This window comes from Vombatus ursinus, unplaced genomic scaffold, assembly GCF_900497805.2.
Source record: "Vombatus ursinus unplaced genomic scaffold, bare-nosed wombat genome assembly UNPS02009918.1, whole genome shotgun sequence".
Taxonomy (NCBI): domain Eukaryota; kingdom Metazoa; phylum Chordata; class Mammalia; order Diprotodontia; family Vombatidae; genus Vombatus; species Vombatus ursinus.
The window spans coordinates 114,744-140,897 of NW_020949696.1; the positions used below are offsets into that span (position 1 = coordinate 114,744).

At 37.4% G+C, this 26,154-nt stretch overlaps 1 protein-coding gene across 1 annotated transcript in view; it reads left to right on the forward strand.

Annotated features, from left to right (window-relative positions):
* The window catches only part of GNA11 (G protein subunit alpha 11), a 74,274-nt gene that overhangs the window by 12,921 nt on the left and 35,199 nt on the right, over nt 1-26,154 (forward strand). Inside the window, exon 2 of the mRNA XM_027853176.1 lies at nt 22,706-22,890. Coding sequence (XP_027708977.1) covers nt 22,706-22,890 — 185 coding nt within the window. The remainder of the gene's footprint in view (nt 1-22,705; nt 22,891-26,154) is intronic.

Sequence of the window (26,154 nt, forward strand, 5' to 3'; positions counted from 1 at the left end):
TAGATGCTAACTATGGAAAGTGGCAGATGCATCTAGTGGGGGGACTCAGGACCATGCCACATGAAGACTGAGAGAACTGGGGATTATTCTGGAAAAGAGAACTTTGGAGAATATGATTTCAGTCTTCAAATGTCAGAAGGGCTTACGTGTGAGACAAGAAGTATACTTGTTTTGCTTGGTTCCAGAGGGCAGAAGTAGGACCTGTATATGTATGAGCTGCAGGGAGACATCTCAGTTGACATTAGACATTAGAACACAGCCAAAGAAATGATTTCCTTGGGAGGAAGCAAGTTCCTGGTTACTGCAGATCTTCAATTGGAGGCTAGATGATCTTTGGTCAGAGAGGATAGAGGCTATTCATATTAGGTTTGGGTTGAACTAGATTCTGTAAAAAGGAAAAGCTTCCTGGAGAGTCAGAATTTAAGGGAAATTACCCTCTTAGATGGGAAGAGGAATGCCTGGGATTTCTTTTAGTATCCATCCACTTGGGAGCTTTCCATGTGAATAGACTTTAGAGGTTAGCAGCATCCCAATAAAATGTCCTCAAGTCTAAATAATTGCCCAGCTTATTGGTAGACATGTATGAACATGTGAATATAGATGTATGAACATATATGAATGCCACACAATTGCTGTCAGCTTCCTGAGGGCTTGACCTTTGTAGGGTTCCAAGGACTAGTAGAGGGTTAGCTCTTGGATTGAAGAAGAGAAAGGGGTCAGATGTCTGAGCTCACATCGGCGGTCTGCAGCTAATGTTGGGATACTTGGCCTAAATTTGGAACTTTAGTTTTCCTATTGTAAAATGAGGGAAGTGGGACTAATGAGGCTGTGAGATACACTGGAAAAAAGCAATGCATTTGGAGTCAAAGAGCTAGGGTTCACATCTCAGCTTGACCACTTCTACCTGTGTGACCTTGGGCAAGTCACTTCCTTTCTTTGGGCTTCAGTCCCCTCATCTGTAAAATGACAATATTGGTCCATAGGGGTCGGGAACTTGCAGCCTTGAGGCCACCTGTGGCCCTCTAGTACCTCAAGTGCAGCCCTTTGACTGAGTCCAAACTTCACAGAACAAATTTCTGTGAAGTTTGGACTCAGTCAAAGGGCTGCACCCAAGGACCTAGAAGGCCACAGATTCCCCACCCCTGCTCTAAAGTGAAGAGATCTGCCCATGGCCACACTGGAACATTGCTAAAAACACAACCAGGAGCTCCTGATTGCCAGTTCAGTGCTCTATTCATCTTCCATGACTACCTTTAGTTTCCTGAATTTGAATGCTCTCTAGTTCAATTTTCTCTAGCACTTAACTTCCTAAAACAAAGCCAAAGGGGAAAAGTAGTATTAGAATGAAGCATGCCAGTAACAGACTTCTATCAAGATGAAAATACAGCCTGGAAGACTTTGGGCTTCTAAAATTCAGAGCCATCAAAAATCAACAAACATTTATTAAGTATCTACTACATGACAGGCGCTGTACTGTGCTAAACCGTGAGTATACAAAAGGAAGTAAAACAGAGTCCCTGACCTCAAGGAACTTACTTAATGACGGAGACAACATGCAAACAAATATATACATGCAACCTATATATAAGATAAAGAGGAAACAACAAAGAGAAGGCACTAGAATTAAGAGGGGTTGAAGAAGGCTTCCAGTGAAAGGTGGTATTTTAGTTAGTACTTAAAAGGAAACCAGGGGTGATAATACATCATCACATTATGAAGTCATAAACATCTAAACTGGAAGAAACCCTTCAGATCATCACACTAAAAACATTGAGTTAAAAAAAACACTACACAATTTTCACCAGGTCGATAAATTTCTGTTGCTATACTTGGCTAAGAGTGAAAAGACAACTGTTTGAATTCTAAGTCACCACTGTCCAAGACAATGCAGTTATAGTCATGTCAAATAATCTCACTATGCCTCAGTTTCTGCATCTGTAAAATGAAAAAAAAAATCTGCCTTTACTCATCATAGGGATTTCATGAAGATAAAGAACAGGAGTACACTTGGAGCTCACTGGAAGAAAAGTTCAATTGAAATTTTAAGTTACCATTTTAATGAAATATACTGACTAGTATAACCAGAGGAAGGAAAAATTAACACCTTTTAATAGGCTCAGATTCCTTAGGATGAAAGGAGGCTGAGTAAAGCTGTGTGGCATCACAGCTCTGTTATACACTAGTTATGTGACCTTAGGTAAGTCACTGCTCAATGGGTGTTAGTTTTCTTTTCTATAAAATGAGAGTAATGAACCTGTTTAAGATTCCCTTCAGGAAACAATCCAGAATTATTTGTAGATAGTTAATAAAATGTTCATACTCTCTGACCCAGGGAGGGGAAGGGGAACAAGCATTTATTAATCACCTGCTGTGTTCTAGGTACTGTGCTAAGTTGCTTTACAAATACTACCTTATTTGGTCCTCAGATCAACCCTAGGAAGTAGGTGCTATTATCCCCATTTTGCAGTTGAGGAAACTGAGGCAGACAGAAGTTAAATGACTTGCCTAGAGTCACCTACTAGTAAGAATCTGAAGTGAATTTGGACTCAGGTCTTCTGACTGCAGGTCCAGGGCTCTATCTATGGCACCACTCAGCTGCCTCAACCCAGACACTCCACTGAAGGGTATATATAGCTAAGAAGGAAGTCAGCGACAACAGAAAAACCCCACATACACCAAAATATTTAGAGCAGCTCTTTGCACAGTGACAAAGAACCAGAAACATAGGTGTCCTTTAATAGGAGAACGGCTAAAGAAGTTGTAGTAATACAATATTGCTATTCTGTAAGAAACAATGATATGATGAATATAGAGAAGGATGGAAAGTATACATGAAGTGATGCAAAGTGAAGCAAAAGCAGGAAAATGATACATCCTCTGACTGTCACAATGTAAATGGAAACAACAACAAAGCAATCAAAAGCAAACGCAGCAAAATTAGAACGAACAGAAACTTGGCCCTAAAGAAGAGACTGGAAAAATCACCTATGCTGCTTCTTTGAAGAAATCAGGGACAGTAGGGGCGGGGATACTATGTATAATGTCAGACTTTTTATATGGTGGTAAATTTTGACAAATCTTTTTTTCTGTCTTCCTCTTTTAAAAAATTCTTTACTATAAAGAATGGCTTTCTGGGAAGGGCTGGGGAGGAGCTCACTGTAGTGGGAAATAGAAGTGACATAAAAGAAAAAAAGGATCAGAAAAAATTTATTTTAAAAATAAAGAACCTATCCACCTTGAAATGTCTATAATCAATGAGCCTGAAGTCACCTCATCCACAGCCTCATGTCTTCAGGCATCTGAGATGGAGAGCTTTAAAAATAAATAATTTCCTCCAAGGAAAGAAATTCAAAATAGGATCATAAATTTAAAGTTGCAAGAGTCTTGTGAAGTTGTCTGTCTAGTGCAGGGGTGGGGAACCTGCGGCCTCAAGGCTGGTCCTTTGACCGAGTCCAAGTTTTACAGAACGCGTCCTTTTATTAAGGAGATTTGTTCTGTGAAGTTTGGATTCAGTCAAAGGGCTGCATGTGAGGACCTAGAGGGCCACAGGTGGCCTCAAGGCTGCAGGTTCCCTACTCTTGGTTTAGAGCTTTGGACTTGGAATCAGGAAGACTTGAGTTCAGATCCTGCCCCAAACACTTAACTAGCCATGTGACCTTGGGGAAGACATTTAATCTCTCTCAGTCTCGATTTCCTCTTCTATAAAATGAGGTTGATAATAGCAACTACCTCACAGGATTGTTGTGAGGATCTATTGAGATAACATGTAAAGTGCTTTGCAAACTTTAGGGAGCAGGACTGGTGTATAAGATGTTTTTTTGATTCTGCCCCCTTTCAACATTCAATTCTTAGTTTTTTTCTGAAACAATTTATAATTCCTTATGGCTAAATAATATTTTATTACTATATCGTATAATGTTTCTATATTACATTCATTATAATTTGTTTAGATAATCCGTAGGAGATGGACACTCCTTTAGTTTCCAGTTTTTTTGCTACAAAAAAAGCTGCTATAAATATTTTGATCTTTTGGGGTTATAAGTCTAATAGGCTATCAGTGAGTTCAAAGAGTATTTACATTTTAGTGACTTTGGGTTATAGTTCCAAATACCTTTCCAAAATGGCTGTACCAGTTCACCATTGGTACGAGTGTGCATAATCCCTATAGTCCCTCCAACAATTGCAGTTTTCCTTTAAAAAAATTATTTTGCCAATCTGATGGCTGAGGTGGGACCTCAAACTTGCTTTAATTTGCATTCCTCCTGTAATTATTTGTGGTGAACACGTAGATAGCTTAGGTATCTTCCTTTGAAAACTGCCTGTTCATATCATTTGACTATTCCTAATGACTCATATAAATTTGAATCAGTTCCTGATGAGAGCTTTATCAGAGAAACTTGCTGTAAAGTTTTTTTCCTCAGTTATTTGTATTACCTTAAAATTAAAAAAAAATTTTTCTTCATTCGGTCAGCAAACATTTAACCAGGCAGTTTGCTAACCATTAGAGATAAAAAGAAAGGAGAGAGAGTCCCTGTTTTCAAGGAGTTCACAGAGGAATGTGGGAGATAGCATGCAAACAAGTGTGTACAGTTAGCTATATTTAGAATAAATCGGAAATAATCAACAGGAGAACACTAGAATTAAGGGGGATCTAGAAAGCCTTCCTTTATGTAAAAGGTAGGATTTTTGCTTTAGAATTGAAGGAAGGAATTTAGATTTGAAGGAAGCCAGGGAAGGTAAGTTTGAGAAGAGAAGGGAAAGTATTCTAGGCATGGAGGACAGACAGTGAAAATACCTAAAGTTGGGAGATAAGTGTCTTATTCCAGGAACAGCAAGGAAGCCAGTATCAAAAGCAGGAGGGAGTATCAAGGAGGCTGGATGAAAGAATCCAGGTGGGAGAAGAGGATGTTGGGTATTTTCAGTTGACATGCCTTTATATTACCTCTTTCTATTTCATTAACAAAAACAAAACAAAACAAAAAACAACCCTTGTATGAAATCTGCATAGTCAAGTAAAACAAATTCCCACATTGGCTATCTAAAAATAATGTCTCATGCCATATCTTGAATCCATTACTTTTCTGTCCAGTGGTGGATAGCATTCTTCATCATTGATCTTCTGGAATCCATGGTTGATCATTGCATTTGATCAGAGTTTTGAAGTCTTTCAAAATTGTTTTTACAATGTTGTTGTATAAATTGTTTTCCTACTTCTGCTCACTTCGTTCTGCATCTGTTCATACAAGTCTTTGCAGGTTTCTTTGAGACCATTTCTTTTGCCGTTTCTTATGACACAATGATGTTCATAACATTCATGTACCGTTATTTGTTCAGTCCTTCCCTATTTGATGGGCACTCCCTTCATTTCCTATTCTTGGCCACTACAAAAAGAGCTGCTATAAATATTTTTGTACAAATGAGTCCTTTTCCTCATTTTTTGAATTCTTTGTGGAGTATAGGCCTAGTAGTGGTATCTCTGCCAAGTGAATGCACAGTGTAGTAATTTTGGGGGCATAGTTCCAAATTGCTTTCCAGAATAGCTGGACCAATTCACAACTGCACTAGCCATGCATTAATCTGCTTGTTTTCCTAAAGCCCCTCCAATATTATTTTTTGTCAGTTTTGCCAATTTGATGGGTGTGAGGTGGAACCTCAGAGTTACTTCAGTTTGCATTTCTATAATTATTATTGATTTGAAGTTTTTTTATATGGCTTTAGTAGTTAAGATTTTTTTTTTCCTTTGAAAACTGCCTTTTATCAGTTGGGGAGTAACTCTTATTCTTATACATTTGAATCAGTTCCTTATATATCTTGAGACTTTTATCAGAGAAACTTGCCAAGATTCCCGTTTCCCCCCCCCTGCCCCAGTTGCCCATTTCTTTTCTAATCTTAGCCATGTTAAGCCTACTCCCTCTTTTGAAAAAGAAATAAAAACAGGGGCATCTAGGTGGCGCAGTGGATAGAACACCAGCCTTGAAGTCAGGAGGACCTCAGTTCAAATACGGCCTCAGATCAAACACTTGACATGTAGTAGCTGTGTGACCTTGGGCAAGTCACTTAACCCCGATTGCCTCACTAAAAAAAAAAAAAAAGAAACAAAAACAAAACTCTTGTAACAAATATGTATAGTTAAGCAAAATAAATTCCTTATATTGGCCACGTCATTTAAACACACCCACACACACACGAAGACACATACGTGTATTTATAGATGCGTATATGTATCCTTACATAAACATAGATGTATATGCATGCATGCATGCATGTATAGATGTCTTCATATATGTCTTAATCTGTACCCTGATTTCATCACTTCTGTATCAGGAGGTGGGTAGCTTGTTTCATCATGAATCCTCTGGAATCTGGTTGGTCATTGAGCATTGGTAAGTGATGACAGGAATGAGTTCAGTACCAGTGTGTTAGGTTTGGTATAATTTGCTTCTGCTTCCCTTCCTCTCTTTTTTTTCCCTTACCCAAAGCCTAATCACAGATTCTTATCCTTTATTTCCTTTTAAACCCTTCGTCAATGTTAGAATTTGTTTTTCTTAGGACAAATCCCTCCCTTAATCTACCGTTTCTCTAATTCCCCTCTCCTTTTTCTTATTTACCTCCTGTTTCCCTCTTGAGTGAAATGTATTTCTGTACCTAGGTGTGTGTGTGTGTGTGTGTGTGTGTGTGTGTGTGTGTACGTACACACACATGTTCACTTGTGTATATTCCTTTTTTTGGCCATTTCAGATTAAAGTGAGTTTGAAGCTTCTCTTCAAACCATACCCCTTGCTGCTTTCATCCCTCTAGTTCTCCTTATTTGTGAAGGGTTTTCCAAAAGTCTTAGTGCAGTCTCGAAGATATTAAAGCTTAAAAAAGACTTTTAGAATACTCTATATAGTCTTCTACTTGTTCATCCAAATTATGTGTGGTAACATCTCCCAACCTTCCTCTCTGTTTCCTCCACCTAGTGTATTCCTTTCCCCCTCCCTTTGAGGTCATTAAAACAAAAAGAACATTCCCGGATTCTCTGTCTTATTAGACCTCCTCTGTGAGGTCTGATGATGATATAAAATTCTGAGGGGACATGTGTTATCTCCCCATATTAGAATATAAACAATTTATTCTTGTTTAGTCCCATATGATTGCTTATGTACTTACTTTTCTATGTTTCACTACTGTGACTACTATGTTTGTATTTCAAAGTTTCTATGCAGTTTTGGTCTTTCATCAGGAATGCTTAGAGGCCTCTGTTTCTTTTTTTTTTTCATTTTTTATTTTACCTGAAAACACTGGACTTTGACCATAATGTTTTGGGGATTCCTTTCAGGAGAATCACTAGTGAGTTCTTTCTATTTTTACTTTTCTCTCTGGTTCTAAAGGATTTGGACAGATTTATGATTTTTTAAAATATGATATCTTTTCCTTTTTTTTGGTCCTGGATTTCAGGTAGTCTGGTGATTCTTAAGTTATCTTTCCATAATCTGTTTTCCAGGTCACTTCATATAAGATAACTAATACTTCTGCTTTTTTTTTTTTTTTTTTTGGTATTCTTAAACTTCTATTTGGTCTGTTCTAATTTCTAAGGAATGTGTTGCTTGGGGTAAGGTTTTGTACTTCTTGTGCTGAGATGTTATGCCCTTTCCAATTCTTCTATAACTCTCATTTCTTTTCTAGTTTTTCCCCCTTTTACTCTTAACTTCTTTTCTAGTTGATTTCTGTAGTACTTTCATTTATGAAACCATTTTTAGCTTTCTTTTTAAACTTTCTCTTCCAGGAATCCTGGTTGAACTTGTGTCCATGCTATGGTTTTTTACTTTGAGTCTTTGCTGGCAGATGTTTTGGAGTCATTCTCTTTTTCTGAGTTTATGTCTTGAGGTGTCCTTGTCACCATAATAGCTCTTTATTGGGGAAATTTTTTTTTTTGTTTTCTTATTTTTCTAGTCTTCCTGAATTTGGACTTGAGGCTCTACTCAGTTCTAGAGTGAATGTCTGGATTTTACTTAGTCCCATTTTGTGTTCTCTCAGCTATTGCTGCTGCTTTTTTGTCACATTGAGTGTAGTATTGTGTATTCCTGGATCTCAGATATAGCTCAGGGTGGAGTGCTACAAGTTTTCAGTGCACATAGATAAATCAATCTGAATGCTGACCTAGTCTGAGCTCTGCAAGTTGCTAACCTAGGTTTGAATGTGAACAACTTAACTGTGTGGGCTTGTCCTTGTGGAACTCCCGTAGACTCCAGTAGAACCTGCTGGACTCAGGTATGGTCAGCCAGCTGGAAGGCTCTGCGGATTCATAGTGACAGAATTGCCAGTTCCACTTTGGTCTGGGCTTCTGGCCCTGGTTATTCAACTGCAGGCTTCAGACCAGCCTAAGGACTCTTATATGAGACTCCAGTCCCCTTCCAGGATCATAAGCCCAGAGTTGTTGCTTGCTGTTTGCTTAGTACAAGGCCCAGGGCCCTCTATCACTCCTGGCCCTGGACCATTTATTCAACAAATGTTTACTAAATGAATTTTTGTCAAGACTTAGCTCTATTTTATATATTCACATTTTCAAATAGCTTTTAGCTCTTTTTAGCTGTATTATTTCTCTATGTGTTACGTCTATATTATATATATTATAACTATATTATTGTTAGCTATATTATTTCCCTTCCTCAGGCTGCACTGGATCTGTGACCTAGCACTGGGGATTGATCAACAGAGCTACATTTGACATCTCTTCCTGCTACCTACACAAAGTTTGTCTCCTCTCTGGGAGCGTGGGACCTGTTCATGCCCTGGTACAGTCTCGGGCAGTCCCTCTTTCCGTCTGGAAAGACTGAGAGCTTCATCTCCCATGGCTAGATCCTGTCCCCGGTGTCTGCAGACCTCTCTTGTCACCTATGCTAATCTGGACTGAAAAAAAATGAGTCGATGATTTATTTTTCCCTTGGATTTCCCAATTAGTACTTGATCTGGTGTATTTTCTAGATCTCTGAGGTATAGTTGTGGGAGAGAACTTGGCTCTACTACTTTCTCCTACTTTGCCATTTCAGCTGGTAATTTGTTCTCTTCTAATTTTTTTTTTGTTCTCTTCTAATTTTAACTGCATTCGTTTTGTTTGTGCAAAAACTTTTAAATATTATATAATCAAAATTGTCTATTTTATCATCTGTAATCCTCTCTGTCCTTCATGTGGATATCAATTCTTCCCCTGTCCATACATCTGAAAGGTAATTTTTTCCTTGTGTCTGTAAATTTGTTTATGATATCACTTAAAAAACAAAATAAGCCATATATCCATTTGGAGCTTATCTACATATATGCTATGAGATGTTTGTCTATACCTACTTTTTATTAGACTGCTTTCCATTTTTCCCATCAATTTTCGTTGAATAATAAGTCCTTATCCCAGGAGATGGGGTGTTTGGGTTTATCAAACACTATGGTACTACTGTGTTTGTTGGTTTTTGTATGTTGTGTACCTTATCTGTTCCCTGCTCAACCTTTCCATTTTTTAACTGGTACTAAGTTGTTTTCATGATTATTGCTTTGTAGTATAGTTTGAGATCTGGTACTACTAGACCCCCTTTTTCCCACTTTTCCCTACAGTTTCCTTGAGATTTTTGATCTTTTATTCCTCCCAATAAATTTGTTATTTTTTTTTAGCTCCTTAATAACTTTGGTAGCTTAATTGGCATGACAGTAAATAAGCAAATTCATTTTGGTGGTATTATCATTTTTATGATAGTGACATGACCTCCACAGAGGCAGTGAATATTTTTCAAATTATTTTGGTTTGCCTTTATTCTTGTAAAGTGTGTTTTGTAGGTTGGATTCACATAGTTCCTAGGTGTTTCTTAGTAGATGCATTCTCAAGTGTTTTATACTTTCCATAATTACTATAAATTGGATTTTTCATTCTGTCACTTCCTTCTGTGTTTTATTGGTAATATATAGGAATGCTGATGATTTATGTGTTTTTATTTTATATCCTGCAACATTACTAATTTGTTTCAGATAACTTTATAGATGATTCTAGAGGGGTCTCTAGATATTGACTATCATATAATCTGCCAAAAACAGTATTTCCTCTCTGCTTCTGTTTATTCTCTTGATTTCTTTTTCTTGTCTTACTGCTATAGGTAGCATATCTAGTGCTGTCTTAAATAATAGTGATGATGGCAGGCATCTTTGAGTTAGCCCTTGATCTTACTAGAAAGGCCTCCAACTTTTCTCTATTACATAAAAAGTTGGCTCTTGGTTTTAGATATATGTTGTTATATATGTGTTTAAAAAAGAAACGAAACATCCTGGTAGAGAGACCATTAAGGTGACATGTTGCTGCTTGGAATCAGATGCTTTTTATAGTTAACAAATAAGGACAGTGAGATCTTTTGTTCTTAGCACCCTTTGATCAGTTGTAACTGTAAAGATGTATTTTGTTGTAGAACATCATTTATGAAAACCTACCTGTTCTCTTCTTATAAGGTACACTCTCAGTGTGGACAAAAATTATTCCCTAAACATATTATAGAAATTTGAAAATCTGCATATTGGTCAGTTTTTTATTTTTTCTTCATGACATTCCTTTGGCAGTGATAAGGTCTTTTTTTCCTCCTTTTTTATCCCGATATGTTTTGGCTGTCTTCAGAATTAATCCTTCCGTAGTCTTTAAAATTGTATTTTCTCCAGCATTTACTTATTTATATTAATACATGAGGGATTAAACACTAGGTCTCTTTCATCTCTCACATTCTGTCCTTTTTTATTTATTTAAAAATTTTTTTTTGTTTAGTATTTTATTTTTCCCCAATTACATGTAACATTCTGTTTCTTCTAATTATTTTTTCATTTACTATGTAATTGTATTCTTTTTGTCAACCACCTTAGGAATTCAGTTGGAAGATTTGTGTTGATCTAGAAAGATTAATTTTCAATGTTTTATTGCTTATACCTGTTTGTCTGCCCTCTTCTTCTGAACGATGATTTGGTGTGCCTGCTGGACTGTGAGTTCCATGAGGACTAGAATCTATCATATTCTTTAACATCTTCTTCACCACTGAGCACAGAGTGCTTACTTCAGTATTTGTTTCAATTTCAGTATTTTGTAGTACTTTCATAATAGCAAAAGAATGAATGTATAGTTTAATTGTAGTGTAATGTAAAGCACACCATACTTGAATAGTCTCAAGACTTATGCTTGGGTACATTGAACTGGCCACTTACTGGCTGGCCACTTAACCTCTCTGACCTTGGTTTACTCATCTGCAAAATAGGGATAATAATATACCTACCATACAGGGTTGAAAGCTAAACGTTTGTACAGATTTGGAAACCAAAGGGCTATTTATGCTAACACAACATAGTAATACCTTCAGCTATGTCCTTTAATTTTTTTCTTCAAAAATTTTTAAAAATTCATTTTAAACTTACATACAAAAAGACAAAAAAGGGACCATTTCTTTGTGTACAACATAGCATAAAAGAGGATTCAATATAAAACCATGAATTTACATTTCATACTGTTTATTTTTTTGAAAAACTATGTATTAAATACTGCACATTGTTTTCAAAGCCACCCTGTTTTTCTGAGCTTCTAAGTTTTCTTTTGTTCTCTGCTATGCACTTTTTTCTCCCTCCCCACCCCGCCCAAGAGAATTCTGGTTACCATTAGACACAAACATATGTGTGTGTGTGTGTGTGTGTGTGTGTGTGTGTGTGTGTGTAAAACCATACTATACCTACTTTTGTTTATCAGTTCTTTTTGGATATGGATGACATCTTTCTTCATAGATTCTTTGTAGCTGATTTGAGTATTTATGATACTTGAAATGACTTAGTTGTTCAAAGTTGTTCTTATATTGCTTTTAGTGTACAACATTCTCTTGGTTCTGCTCATTTCACTCTTCATTATTTCATGCAAGTCTTTCAATGTTTTTCTAAAGCCAACTAGCTTATCATTTCTTATACCACAATGGTATTCCATCACAATCATATACCACAACTTATTTATACATTCCCTAGTTGATGGGCATCCCCTCAGTTTCTAGTTCTTTGTCACCACAAAGAGAGCCACTATAAATATTTTAGAACATATAAGTTCGTTTCCTTTTTCCCTAGTCACCTTGGGAAACAGATGTAATAGTAGTATTGCTGGGTCAAAGGGTATACCCAATTTTATAACTCTTTGGGTGTAATTCCAGATTGCTTTCCAAAATGGTTGGATCAGTTCACAGTTCCACCAATAGTGAATTAGTATCTAATTTTTCCACATCCCCTCCAACATTTGTCGCTTCCCCCTTCTGTCATTTTAGCCAATCTGATAGGTGTAAGATGATATCTCAAAGTTGTTTTGGTTTGTATTTCTCTAATCAGTAGTGATTTAGATTTTTTTCATGTGACTGTATGTCGGTATAGTTTTTATTTCTTCATCAAAAAACTGTCTGTTAACATCCTTTGACATTTATCAATTGGAGAATATGCCCATTAATTTCTTAAAGGTAAGTATCTTGTCTTTTGGATATCAACTTTGCTGGGTACTCTATCTGTGGTTCGCTGCTGGTGATAAGGGATACCTCATCTACTTTATTGTGAGAGAGATGTGTTTGAGGCTTTGAGGTGGGAATTTGACCTGTGGTGATTAGGAATGCTTCACAGGAGGGTTTTACTGCCATGCATACTAAAATGGCTTTGATATTTTTCAGAAGCATTTCCCAACCTTTCTTTCACTTTACTTTCATCATAATAATGCCACATTAACATAGCATCTTACAGAGAATGAAGTGCTTTGTATACATGTATAATTGGATTCTCATAGCACCTTTGTGAGATATGTAGTATTTATTCTCATTTGACAGATAAGGACATGAGGCTCAAAGAGAAAAAAATCTTGCCCAGGAACATTGGACCAAGAATTGATGGGTTTGATTTCCAGTTCCAGGTGTTTGATTCCAAGTGTATTGTCCCCAACTGCCAGTTGTTCCTCTTTGTCATAGTTGATATGTTTTATTTTGTATTGTGATTAATTATGTAGGTATCTTTTTTTTTGCTAGCTAGTGAGCTCCTTGAGAACTTAGGGAGACTCTTTTCTTTTGGAAAGGAAGTTTCTCCCTCCTCTCAAATTAGCACATAGTAGGTCTCAGGTGAATATTCATTTATTCTACAAACATTTGCTAAATTAATTTTTGCCAAGGCTGCTTATTTAGTTGTATTTAATAGTTTATGTTTTCAAATAGCTTTGAGCTCTTTATGGTTTAACTGTATCTTTGCTATTCATATACATTTGTTTCATTCATTCAACAATAGACCTACTGTGTGCTAGGGTATAATATAAAGATGAATAAAACAGGGTTTCTACCTTTACTAAGATCAATTTAATGGAAAGGTAGAACATTTATGTAAATAGTTATGGTACAAAATAAAACAGAGTTATGAGAGGTATGAATAAAGAGGATCAGGGACTCCCTATCTGGGTTTGGGCCTGGCAATCACCAGAAGGCGTTCTGGCTGGTGTTTTAGCTAGTCCTTGAAGAATGGGTAGGATGTCAACAGGCAAAGCTATGGAGGCATTGGGGCAGTTATTCCAGGCATAGGGAACTGGGCAAGCAAGGTGGGAAAACACATAAGTTTTAGGGGAAAGTCCAATTTATTCTGAAAGTAGTATGTAAGAAGGAAAGCGGTGTGAGTCAAAGTTGGATCCAGATAATTTGGGACCTGAGTTTTGAACTTGTTCATTGTTTAAATTACTTTTGTTCCCCTCCTCTGATTCATTCCTAGGTTTCTAAACCTTTCCTGTTGCTTGTCTTTTTGTTGTTTCTGTTGTTCATGCTTTGGTTCCACATTTCTTTTTTAGATTTTTAAAAAAAAATTTTAATTAATTGATTTTGAATTATCAATAATCAGTTCCATAAGTTTTTGAGTTTTAAATTTTTCTCCCCTACTCTCCCCACCTCCCTCCCCAATACGGCGTGCAATCTGATGTAGGCTATACATATATATTCCTATTAAACATATTTTCACATTAGTGATATAGGTAAGAATTAGAACCAATAGGAGGAACCACCAGAAAGATGGTTCCATATTTTCCCACAAGCTTTAGTTGAGGCATCATATTTTTCTTTGGTTCCCTTTCCATTTTTAGTACAGTTACTACTTTATCCCCATGATCTTTAGAACATCCTTTCCTGAAGTCATACATTTTTAGATGGTTTTAGCCTTCAGCATTCTTCTGAAGAAAAATGGTTTGTTCTACTTTAATTATGTGTCTTGGGATATTCCAGTGGCCCTATGAACTCTATCCTTTATGTATCAAATTTAGTAGTTTCTCCTCCCCAAACACCTTATTTTCTCTGTGGAGAAGCATTGTGTTTTGCTAGTCAAGAATATGGACACATAAAACTAGAAATAGCATGGTGTAATTGGCAGAGCCCCGAATTGTGAATAATGAGAGCTGGGTTCTAGAGCCACTAATTTGCTGTGGAACTTTGATCAAGTCACTTCCCAATTCTGAGCATTTGTTTCTTCTTTTCAAAAATGAAGGTTTAGATTAGATGGTCTCTGAAGTCCCTCAGCTCATTCATCCTGTGATTTATGATATATGTTTCTTTTTTTTAACAAAAACACAAAACACAAAAAACACAACTAAATTTAGCATTTATTTTTTCTTTCTTACCTCCTTCTCCCTCACCCCTGGGAGAATAGGGACACAAAACTCAAGCAAAACAAATTCCGATATCATCTGCGTCCAGAAAATGTAAGCCTCATTCTGTGTAGCAGTCCATAACCTCTATGTCAGGAGGTGAAGGTGGGGGTCCTAGGCAATCATGATTGTATGATGTATCTAATTTTTGTTTTAACTTATGTGACTCCTGAAGATGATCATCAGTCCTAGCCCTTTCAGTAAAATGAGGATAGGGCTTAGCCATACTGCGCAGAAGATAGTCGTATTGATTAACTATCTTCCTTCTGTTTCATGATAGTAACAGCTAGCATTTATATTGTGTTTTAAAGTTTGCAGAGCACATTACATGTTATCCCATTTGATCCTCACAACAACTCTGTGAGGTGGATGCTATTATTATATGCATTTTAGAGATCAGGAAATGGAGGCTGAGAGAGGTTAAATGAGTTGCCCAAGGTCACACAGCTAAGACAGTGTCTGAGGTAGGGTTCAAAGTCATGTCTTCCTGACTGAAGTCTAGTCCTCTATGCCACTGCGTTAGCTAGCTACCTGGGATTACTAAAATGCTTTGTAAAAGTAAGGTCATCTGTCTCATATAGTATGATGGCCAGTGAATCTTTCTGATTTGTGAAATTAGTTTATAAAATGGTTGAGTGAAAAGCAACAGAAGCTTCAGGTTCTAATCCAGGCTCCTTGTGATGAGGAGCAAATGTCTCCAGCTTTTTTGCCCTCATCTGTTAACTAGGAATAATAATACTACCTGCCCTTTTTTGAAGCTGTTACAGGATCAATGTGTCATAGATGTGAAAATGCCACAAAATTCAAGGTACTTGTATATATTTAATATATTTCTGGATCACGATATCTTGTTTAACCTCATAGCATCAGCCAGTTTCTTGTAAGTAGTAGTTTTTCCTGATTTCCCATTTGAATCTCAAAACTGTTGAGATAGATTCTTGAATCCATGACTTGGTAAACTTTTGAACATTTCATAAATATGAGTAGTTATTAACTAACTAGTGATAGTTTGACTGCATGCTTTTTCTAAGCTATTAGTTTTGTTCAGTATTCTTTCAATTTTTTTTTCTTAAGAGGATTTGGCTTTGCTTATTGGGAACAATCTTGCTGTCGAATTGCTTACAAAGCTGCTGTTTTTATAGCACTTTATTGTCTTAAGCTCTCCTCTCCATTCTATTTAATTTTCACCACAACCCTTGAAGGAGTCAGGAAAGGGCTTATTATTTCTATGTTATGGAAGAGGAAACTGAGGCCCAGGGAAAGGAAATGATTTGTCCAAAGTAAGTTATAGCTTGCTCATAACTAGTAAGTGTCTAGAAGGTAGGCCTTCTGGCTAATTCACTGTTCAGTACTTGTTCCACTTGACCATATTGCCTCCCTCCATGCTGTCATTTGTCACTTTCTTTAGATTTGGCACAGTTTTTAAGGTCCAATGTGGAGTAGTTTTGCCTTTTAATATTTATATATGTTAATATAAAGGCACAGATTTCTTTACCCTATCTTAAAAGAGTTGTCTTTGTCAAATTCAGTGCCAGGCGCATCGTGGATGCTTAATATGAGCTAATATTTGTCATCCAGGAGGCATCTGGATAATTAGAACTGTAGCAGCCTTGATTTTTGTGACTTAGGGTATAGTGAATTTATAGCCAAAATGAAATATTCACTTTTTTCATCCAGATTGAGTCTTCTATGTATTAGATTATAGATCAGATTGCTTCCCATCTCTCTTTTCTCCCCCTACCTCCATGTCTGTTGTTGATGCTGTTTAAATATTTATGTTGTCCACACTCAGCCCTGTCCAGGGCCCCTCTTCATGATGCTGCTACTTTCATTCTCATTTTCTAATACTGGAGTCCTCATTTTCATTTTTACCATTGGATACATATTCCATTTAATTACAATGGAATTGAGAATCTTGCCATCTCTCAATGTGTTCCTACTTTTTTCTTTGGAAATACTTTATCTATAGGACTGATCTAAGTCAGTCTTTCCTCAATGGACACGTTTCTTTGTTGCCTCCTAGTTCTTTGAATAGGAAAAAAGATGAGATTTCACCAAAGCTGGCTAGTCCCATAATCATAGATTTAGAGTTGGAAAGGACATTTGAAGTCCTCTAATCCAACTCCTTTGTGTTGCAAATGAGGAACCTGAGTACTCACAAAGATGAAGTGACTTGCCCAAGGTCACACAGTGGATTTGGGATTTGAACCTAGGTCCTCTGACTTCAGCCAGATTCAATGTGTTTTCCATTGTACCATGCAGCCCCCTTAGCAGTAACGTATTCAATGTAATTCAGTCATACCTCGCACCCAAAACTCTTGTGACCAACATTAATTCTTGTCATCAATTTATTAAACATCTACCTCTATAGTGTACAACATACTCTATACTCAGCACTGGAGGGGTATAAAGGTAAGATCAAGTTCCTCATGGAGCTCATAGTCTATTGGGGGAGAAAAAACGTGTTCTCATGTAACTGTAATCAAATCTAGAATGTATTCCATATGTAAGAAGAGTGCATAATAATGTGATATCAGATGAGAAAGAGAATTTCCAGATTTGAGGATAAAGAATGATTTCATGGAGGCTAAATTGGTAGGATATAGGTGCATGTCAAGCCTGCTGGTGGTTTAAGGGTCTGTGACTGCATCCAAAGTGCGGTGACAAACCTATAATCTTGGCCTTCCCAACAGACAATGCCTGATTTTTTAGTCCATTTTTACTAACTTATGTTACAAAGTTGTTCTTTTCCCTTAATTTCTGTCTTAAGTACTGGTACTCACTCGCGGATTGTTTCCTTTCAGTGTAGGTCTGTAATTTTCATTCATTTAATAAACTTGATGAAGTATCTACTGTGTGTTTGCTGTTGAGGTAGGCTTGAAGAAAAACAAACTATTCTCTCATGAATCTGATAGCCCTCGGTGGGGGGGGGGGAGTAAAATGTACACAAATAACAATAGTTTTACTTGGAATTAAAAAATATGAGATCAATCCATAAGGATTTATTGATTACTCAATGAGGGTAGTATTAGTATTCCTATTTCCATAGATGAGGAAATTGACATTGAGAAATTCCTAAGTGGCTTGCTTATGATAATACACCCATTCAGTGTTTAAGGTGAGAGACAGAGAGATGTGAATTGGTTTCCTCACTGAATCTAGCATAATAATAGTAATAATAATAACAATACATAATCCTAGTATATACAGCGTAACCTCTATGTTAATTATTTCCTATTTATCCTGTATATAGCTTGTTTTGTTCTCCCCCATTGACTTGTAAGCTCCTGGAAGGCAGAGAGTGTCTTTTGCCTTTGTATCCCTAGCACTTTAGCATAAAGCCTGGCATGGAGTAGGAGCTTAAAAAGTGTTTCTTGATTGATTTTAACAAGGGAAAAATACTCTGAACACCCAAAGAGAAATTTCAAAGGCAGTAACCTGCATATCTTTTATTCATTTTCTGTTCCTAAATGTGTGTAATTGTATTTCTAACTTGATATGAATTTTGCTTTTGTTAGTGGCTTGGGTTTTTGTTTAGGTTGTGGAAAAGTTGAGGTGGGATGTAGTTCCTGAACTTTGGAAGATCACGGAGAATGGGAGAGGTACTGCAGGACTAGAGAAGGAAACATGTTCTTTTTCTGAAAAGGAAAATGAGGAAGAGAAGGGAACAACGCATTTATTGATTACCTACTATATGCCTGATACTGTGCTAAGCACTTAACAGATATTATCTCATTTGATCCTCACAACAGCACTGTGAGGGAGGTACTATTATTATTATTATTATTATCATTATTATTCCCATTTTACAAAAACTGAGGCAGACAGAGGTTAAGTGAATTGCCCAGTGTGTAAGGCTGGATTTGAACTCAAATCTTTATGACTCTAGTTCTAGTTGTTTTTATTTTTAATTTTGTTTTGTTTTTTTTGGTGAGGCAATTGAGGTTAAGTGACTTGCCCAGGGTCACACAGCTAGTAAGTGTCAAGTGTCTGAGGCCAAATTTGAACTCAGGTCCTCCTGACTTAAGGGCTGGTGCTCTATGCACTGCACCACCTCGCTGCCCCTCAGGACTTGCTTTTTGTCTACTGTACCACCCAGCTGTGATAAAGAATCTCATGTTCGGAAATGGTAAACTTGCGATCTTGACTTTGATCCTTGACAGAATTCTAGATGATATTCATATCCTCAGCAATTACCATAGTGTTATTTGGCATATTATAAGCACTTAATAAATACATTGATTGATTTCTTGAGAGGAGGGAGATATATTTCTTTGTTAAATCTTTTGCTATCAGTATTGGATACTGCTTTGGTTGGAATTCTTGTGTCCTTCAGATACAAGTGTTTTTTTTTTTATACTTTTATGGTCATTGTGTTAACTATAGAATATATTATTAAAGAGAAAATTAGTGAACATCTGGAAAGAATATTGGTAATCAAGAACCAACATAGCTTCATCAAGAGCAGACCAATTTTATTTCCTTTTTGACAGAGTTGCTAAACTGGTAGACCCAGGAAATGCTGTATGTATATATTTTACCCATATTTTAGCAAGACATTTCCCAGAGGCTTTCATGTTGTTTTAGTGAAGAAGATTGAGAGATGTGGGCTAAGGCAGCAGTATAATTAGTTGGACTCAGAAATGAGTGGTGAGATCCGAAGAAAATTCAATGATTTGATATCATCTTTCAAGAAGGCCTCTAGTTGAGTGCTCCTGGGATCTCTACTTGGACCTGTTTAACATTTTTATCAGGGACTTGAATAAAAGCAGAAATGAAATGCACATCAGATTTGCAGATGACCCAAAGTTGGGAGGGATAGCTAACATACTCAGTGACACTCAGGATCCAAAAAGATCTTGACAGTTTGGAAAATTGGGCTGAATCTAAGAAGATGAAACTAAAAGCGATAAATGTGAGATTTTACACTTGGGTTTAAATAGTAGATGTGCAAAATGGAAGACACATGGTTAGACAGACACAAGTTTGCAAAAGATGTAAGGATTTTTATTGGACTTTATAAGCTCAATATTTGTAGAAGCAATGTGGATTGAATACTAGATTTGGAATTAGGAATCAATCAGTAAACATTTATTAAGCACCAACTATGTGTAAAAATTTTTTTTTTAATTTAAATTTTATTTTCTTCAATGAACAAAAGTCAGTTCTCTGCCCAACTTGGAAAAAAAAGAAAAGAAACATCTATATTCAACCTCCTGCCCCCTTCCACTTTTTTTTAAACAAAAACTTTGTCAAGCAAAACAAATTCTTACATTGGCCATATCCAGAAATATAATATTTATTCTTATTTAGTCTTAATCTTATTCTGTACCGCCAATTCCTTTGCCTCTCTTTTAGGAGGTGGATAACATGCTATATTATCTATCCTTTGAAATTGTTGTTGGTCATTACATTCATTAATCAGTTATTAAACATAAAGAGAGTTATGTTTCCAAGTTGTTTGTTTTTATAGTGATCTTGTTATATAAATTCTTCTCATTGTTCTTTTCACCTTATTTTGTATCAATTCATGTAAGTCCAGATTTCTCTGAAACCATCCCTTTCTTTCATTTCTTATGGCACAATAGTATTGTCCTACATTCATGTACCATAAATTATTCAGCTGTTTCCCAAGTTGGTGAACTCCTTAGTTTCTTTGCCCCCACAAATAAAGTTTCTATAAATATTTTTGTACATAGGTCCTTTTCCTTATCTTTTTGGGGTATAGGCTTAGTAGTAGTATCACTCGGTCAAAGAGTGCACACACGGTTAGTAAGTTTTGGTGTGTTTTTCAGGCAGTTTGGGTTAAGTGGCTTGCCCAGGGTCACACAGCTAATAACTGTCTGAAGTGGGATTTGAACTCAGGTCCTCCTGACTTCAGGGCTGGTGTGCTACCTAGCTGCCCCACAGTTCCAGATTATTAAGTGCTAACTATGTATTGGGCACTGTGCCCAGGTACTGTGGATAAATGAGGCACTTTTTTGCCCTTAGGAAACTCACATTCTTTTGAGGGAGAGAGGAGACAATATATATTTATGTAAGTATATACAAAATATGTGTAGGAAGGAAAATGGGAAGATTTGTGTTCAGATCCTACTTCTGACATTTCTGTTTGTGTGACCATGGGTGAGTAATTTAAACTTTCTGAGCCTTGGTTTCCTTGTCTGTAAAAGGATCCAAAAATCACCTGGAGTACCCACCTCAAAGGGTTTGTAGTGAATTTCAGATGCAATAATGTATATAAATTGTTTTGCAAACTTTAAAGCAAAGTATGAGTCTGATATGATAACATTTGAGTCAACTCTGATGTGGCTGTCAGGAATGCTGATTTTATTTTTAGGCTCCATTTAGAGAAGCATAATATCCAAAAACAAGGAAATGATAGTTCCACTGCCCTTATCAGAGCGCATCTGGAGTTCATTTACGTGTGCTGCATTTTAGGAAAGATATTGACAAGCTGAATGTTATCCAGAGTAGGATAGCCGATAGGGTGAATGAAGCGCCTCAAAATCAAGACGTGAGAGGATTGGTTGGAGGAAGTGGGGGTGTTTATCTGAAGAAGAGAAGACTCGGGGAGGAACACGACAGCTATCTTCAAGAGGAAGGCCCTCACGTGGAGGAGAGGTGAAACTGGATGTGCTTGGCCTCAGACTGCAGAGCAAGGAGTAGCCGGTGGAAGTGGTAGACAGGAAACTTGGGCTTGATGTTAGGATAAACTTCCTTCTACTTAGAATTATTAAAAAAAGTGGGGTGGGTTCTCCAACTCCTTCAAGCCAGGAGATCTCCAGGCACAGGCTGGGTGACTACTTAGAGATGATGTTATGGGGGCAATTCTTGCTTAGGCACAGGTTAGACTAGAAGTCCCCTCAGGTCCTCATCAACTCTGTGAAATCCTGTTATGCTGAATGCAGGGAAGTGGGGAAAACGTCTGAGGAGGAATTGGAAAACGTGAGGCCTAGGCCTGACCCCCTTTGGGCAAAGCCTTTCTTCTCTGGTCTTTATTTCTTTTTTTTTAATCTTTAAAATAAATGTTGGACTAAGTGAGTCCTAAGGCCCTTCCTATGCTAATATTCTGTGATTCTAAAGGGAGAGTGATATGGTAGGGCAATTGGTATTTGAGAGGGTATACATAGGGCCAAATCTCTAGCTGCCGTTAATAGCATGTACATACTTTGTCTAAACACGTCACCAGGGCTTGTGACTTCAGAACATATTTATGTGGGATGTGTTGTTAGGTCAAATCTGTTGTCCATCTATCTGCTGATTTCTATGAATAGTTTGGTGATAAAGAAACCTTTTGTTATTCTGGTCCTAGGCATCTGGGAGTATAGGTGAGGTACATCTACAGATAATCCCAACATTTGATTCTTGATGAATTCACTTTCTAATTTTCCCCTCTCCCTTCCCTCCATATCTCCAGGCTTTTCCTCAGAGTTACTAAAAAAGATCAGATGGCTTACTTTGTACTTTGACTTCTTAACTGTGTCACTTGGTTTCTATTGAACAGAGAAATCAACAAAAGTTCAGACAGAATTGGGACTGGCAAAGGGCATAGACAAGTTGGAAACTGTATTGTTTATCCGTAGACAAGCAAGAATAAACTGGAGTTTAAAGCCCAATTGCCAGTAATGGCCTTTTTTAGGGTGATTGGCATCTTGTAAGGAGTAGTCCCTTAGGTAATCACTCAAAACCTATGGTACATTGCCGGGTTGTATTAATAGGTCATGTCTGATTGGTTATGGGGGAGAGAGGAAGAAAGATTTTTTTTTTTGAGCTTCATGAGAGTTTACTGTAGCATGATATTGGGTTTTAATACCAGAACTGCTTTGGCCTTTGGTATAAACAGCATATTATTTCTTGAAAGGATTTCTTGCTATTTCTTAGATTAGTGAGAGAAGCCCTTAGAGGTCAGCTGGGGAACCTCCTCCAGATTATTTAATAGGGGAGGCAGGTGACATATTTTTTCTTAATACAGCATCTTCATAAATTGTTTATATGCTCTTATCTAATTCCCCCTCTCCCTTTTTTTAGGCACTGGAGAAAGTGGAAAGAGTACATTTATTAAACAAATGAGGATAATCCATGGTTCGGGCTACTCTGAAGAAGACAAGAGGGGTTTCACCAAGTTGGTCTACCAGAACATCTTCACTGCCATGCAGTCCATGATCAGGGCTATGGAGACCCTGAAGATTCTTTATAAGTACGAGCAGAACAAGGTGAGCAGAGACCAGGCAGTCCTCTCTTTCAGTAACTTCATTGTGGAGTTCTCTCTTTATACTTATGTTTTGGGGAGTGGAATTTTGAAGAGAATGTTTCGAGATTCTTCAGTGTCCTGGTTTCCTGGTAGTTAACTCTTCTGGGTGATTTGGTTTCCTCCCTGTGAGAATGAATAACCACTTTTAAATATGGGTTACAGAGTTGGGCAACCTTGTCAGTGCTTGTAGTCACACATGCCAATTGCAAGTTGAAAGTCCCAGTATGAGCTCAGGCCCATAGAGCAGACATAATGGCATAAGCAGGGCTAGAGGAATGTCATTTCCATTGTTAGGCAAACCTCTAGGCCTGGAAATGTGGACTAAAGACTGAGGCTTGGAGGCCAAGTGCTTGTGGGATGCTGGAAGACCTGCTGAAAATCACAGCTGGCCCATGACCTACCTCTCTTGGCTGTTGCTTATTGGATTAATTTATGGGGGGTGGGAAATGTTAGGAAGCTCCAAAGCTGCCTCAGTCTTAGGAAGTGAACTGTTTAGCTGGCTCTGAATGAAACCAGCTTACAGTGCTGGTGTCTGGCTCTGTTGTAACTTTCTCTTCCAACATAATGAGCTGTTGGATATGCAGAGTTCTCTGAGTTAGAAGCAGGATTTCTTTGGTATCTAACTGGAACCCACAGCTCCTCTCAGACAAATGCAGGAAGCTGCCTGTAGGCTTGTAGAGACACCCACTTGTACAGCTATATCTGAGAGTATGCTCTTTTTGCTTTTATTGATCTGTTTTCAAGGGCTTATAACTCAACCACAAAAATTTGTTCTGGGCTGAAGCTTGGCATAGGAGGAATGAATTTTTTGTAAAAATATGGTTTAAATTAATCTAATTCACTTGAAGATTTGAGGGTGCCAATAAGCTAGATTTCAGATATGTTGTAACTTTTGGTCCTTCCCCCTCCATTGCAGACCAGAATTGTAATCCTAAACAAAAGCATTGACTCCCACCTCCCTCTCTGCAGCTGTGGTCAGGCATTGGACTAGGGATTTTAAGCAGAACACAGAACTTTTCTTAAATTCAGGTCAGCTTTGTTCTAGGGGAACAGATATTGTTATTGTTCTTGTTACCTTACCAGCATCCAGCTTAGTCTTGGCGAAATGAATTTGTTGTCTCAAGCTTCTGTTCATTTTGCCACATTGACCTAGGAATACTCCATACCTTTTGGAGATTTGTTTATCCAGTCTGGACTATTGAGGAAGGAGAATGGTATGTCTTAGGTTGACATTTGTGCAGCTACAGATGGGTCAGATGGGGTCACAAAGAAAAAGAGCCTCTCAAAGCACAGTAAAGGGCGCAAGTTTAGGCTGGTGTTTGAGCAAGTTCTAAAGAGATCATGTAGGGTTCCTGAGCTCATTTGATACTCATCACTATTAGCAATGTCCTGAGGCTGTTTGGTATCCTGGCTCACAGCACACATGCTTTGTGCTCTCAGCCCTGCTCTGGCTTGGCATTGTCAATTTGATTAAAATCCCACCATGCCAACAGTGTCAAAAAGCTAATTCCATTTTAGGCTGCATTAAAAGTAATATAAAGTCCAGAAGGAAGACAAGTGACAGTTCTGGATATCACATGTTAGGGAGGGATTTGACCAAATTGCAGTATATCTGAAGGATGGAGGCCAGATTGGGGTGGGGGTAGATGTGGTCTGAAAACTGCATTAGCCATAAGAAATGGTCAAAGGAGCTGGGGATCCTTAACATGAAAAAGATAATATGGTTAATGTGGAAACTGGGTTTGGAATTATAGCATATAGATTGAAAGGGATTTCAGCAACCATCTAGTCTGATGTTTTATATATTTGATCTATTTATAAGTTAGATACCTGTGCTACTGTAACAATAATCATGCACATTCTAAAACTTAAAAATAGAAATTTAAAAAGGATGAGATAAAGATGAAACAATTTTTAGTACTAGAGGCACTAGAGAGTCACAGGATTTTTGAGAAAAGCAGCTAGTTGGGGCAGCTGAGCTTGCAGTTAGGAAGACCTGAGTTCAAATATGGCCTCAGGCACTTACTAGCGGTGTGACCCTGGGCAAGTCAATTAACCTCTGCCTACCTCAGTTTCTTCATTTATAAAATAGAGATGCTAATAATAGCATCTTCCTCCCAGAGTTGTTGTGAGGATCCAGTGAGATAATAATTGTAAAGCTCTTAGCACAGTGCCTGGCATATAGTGAATACTATATAAATGTTATTTGTTGTTGTTATGTTGGGCTTGGAATTAGGAAGACCTGACTGTGAATCTAGCCTTAAACACTTACTATCTGTATGACTCTAGGCAAATCATTTAACTTCTCTCAGCCTCAGTTTCCTCATCTATAAATTGAGAATAATAATGTAACATGTCCCTCATAGGGTTGTTGTGAGGAGCAATTGAGGTAACATATGTGAAGTGCTTTGCAAACCTTAAAGTGCTCATATAAATGCTAGCTAGAATCATCATCCATCATCATCCTGTGAATAGGGGGTGACCCGGTCAGACTTAGATTTTAGGAAAATCACTTTGGCACCTATGTGGAGTGTACATTAGAAAGACAATAGACTTGGGTCATGGAAACCAGTTAGGAGACTTTTAGAAGAGGCTAGGTGACAGGTGAGGAGGTCCTGAATTGGGGTGGTGGCTGTTATGTTATGAAAGGACAGTTATGAAAGACGTGGAGATAGAACTGACATTGGTGGATTTAGGGTGAAGGCAGTTTGCTGGAACCAGCTCCAGCCAGCTCTAGATTGTTAAATTTCCATTGTGAGCATTTGTACACTGGAAACTACAAACCAAGGCTTGATTTATTATTTTGTTGATTGTCTAGACTTCAAAAATATAGAGAAAATATTAATAATTAACATTTATTATTTATTAATTTAATATTAAAATTAAAAACCAGAGTTGATTGTTAAATATTTACCAGCCTTCTCCTGAGAGAGAGTGAAGAGTGAAAAATGACACTGAGGTTGTGAAAGACCTGGGTAACTAGAAATGTGGTGGTACTTTCAACAGTAATAGGGAAGTCTGTAAGGTGGGTTGGTCTGGAAGGAAAGATAATGTATATCTGTGATCCAAATCACAATCCATCCATGCCTGGTAATGCTATGTGACTTATTCTTCCTCACCCAAAATGAAGTGGAGGGAGGTGAAACTCTTTATCTAGCCTTCATTTTCCTCCTCTATTCAGGAGCCTTCTCACAAGGTGACCTGGGGTCAGAAAGTCTAGGTAGAA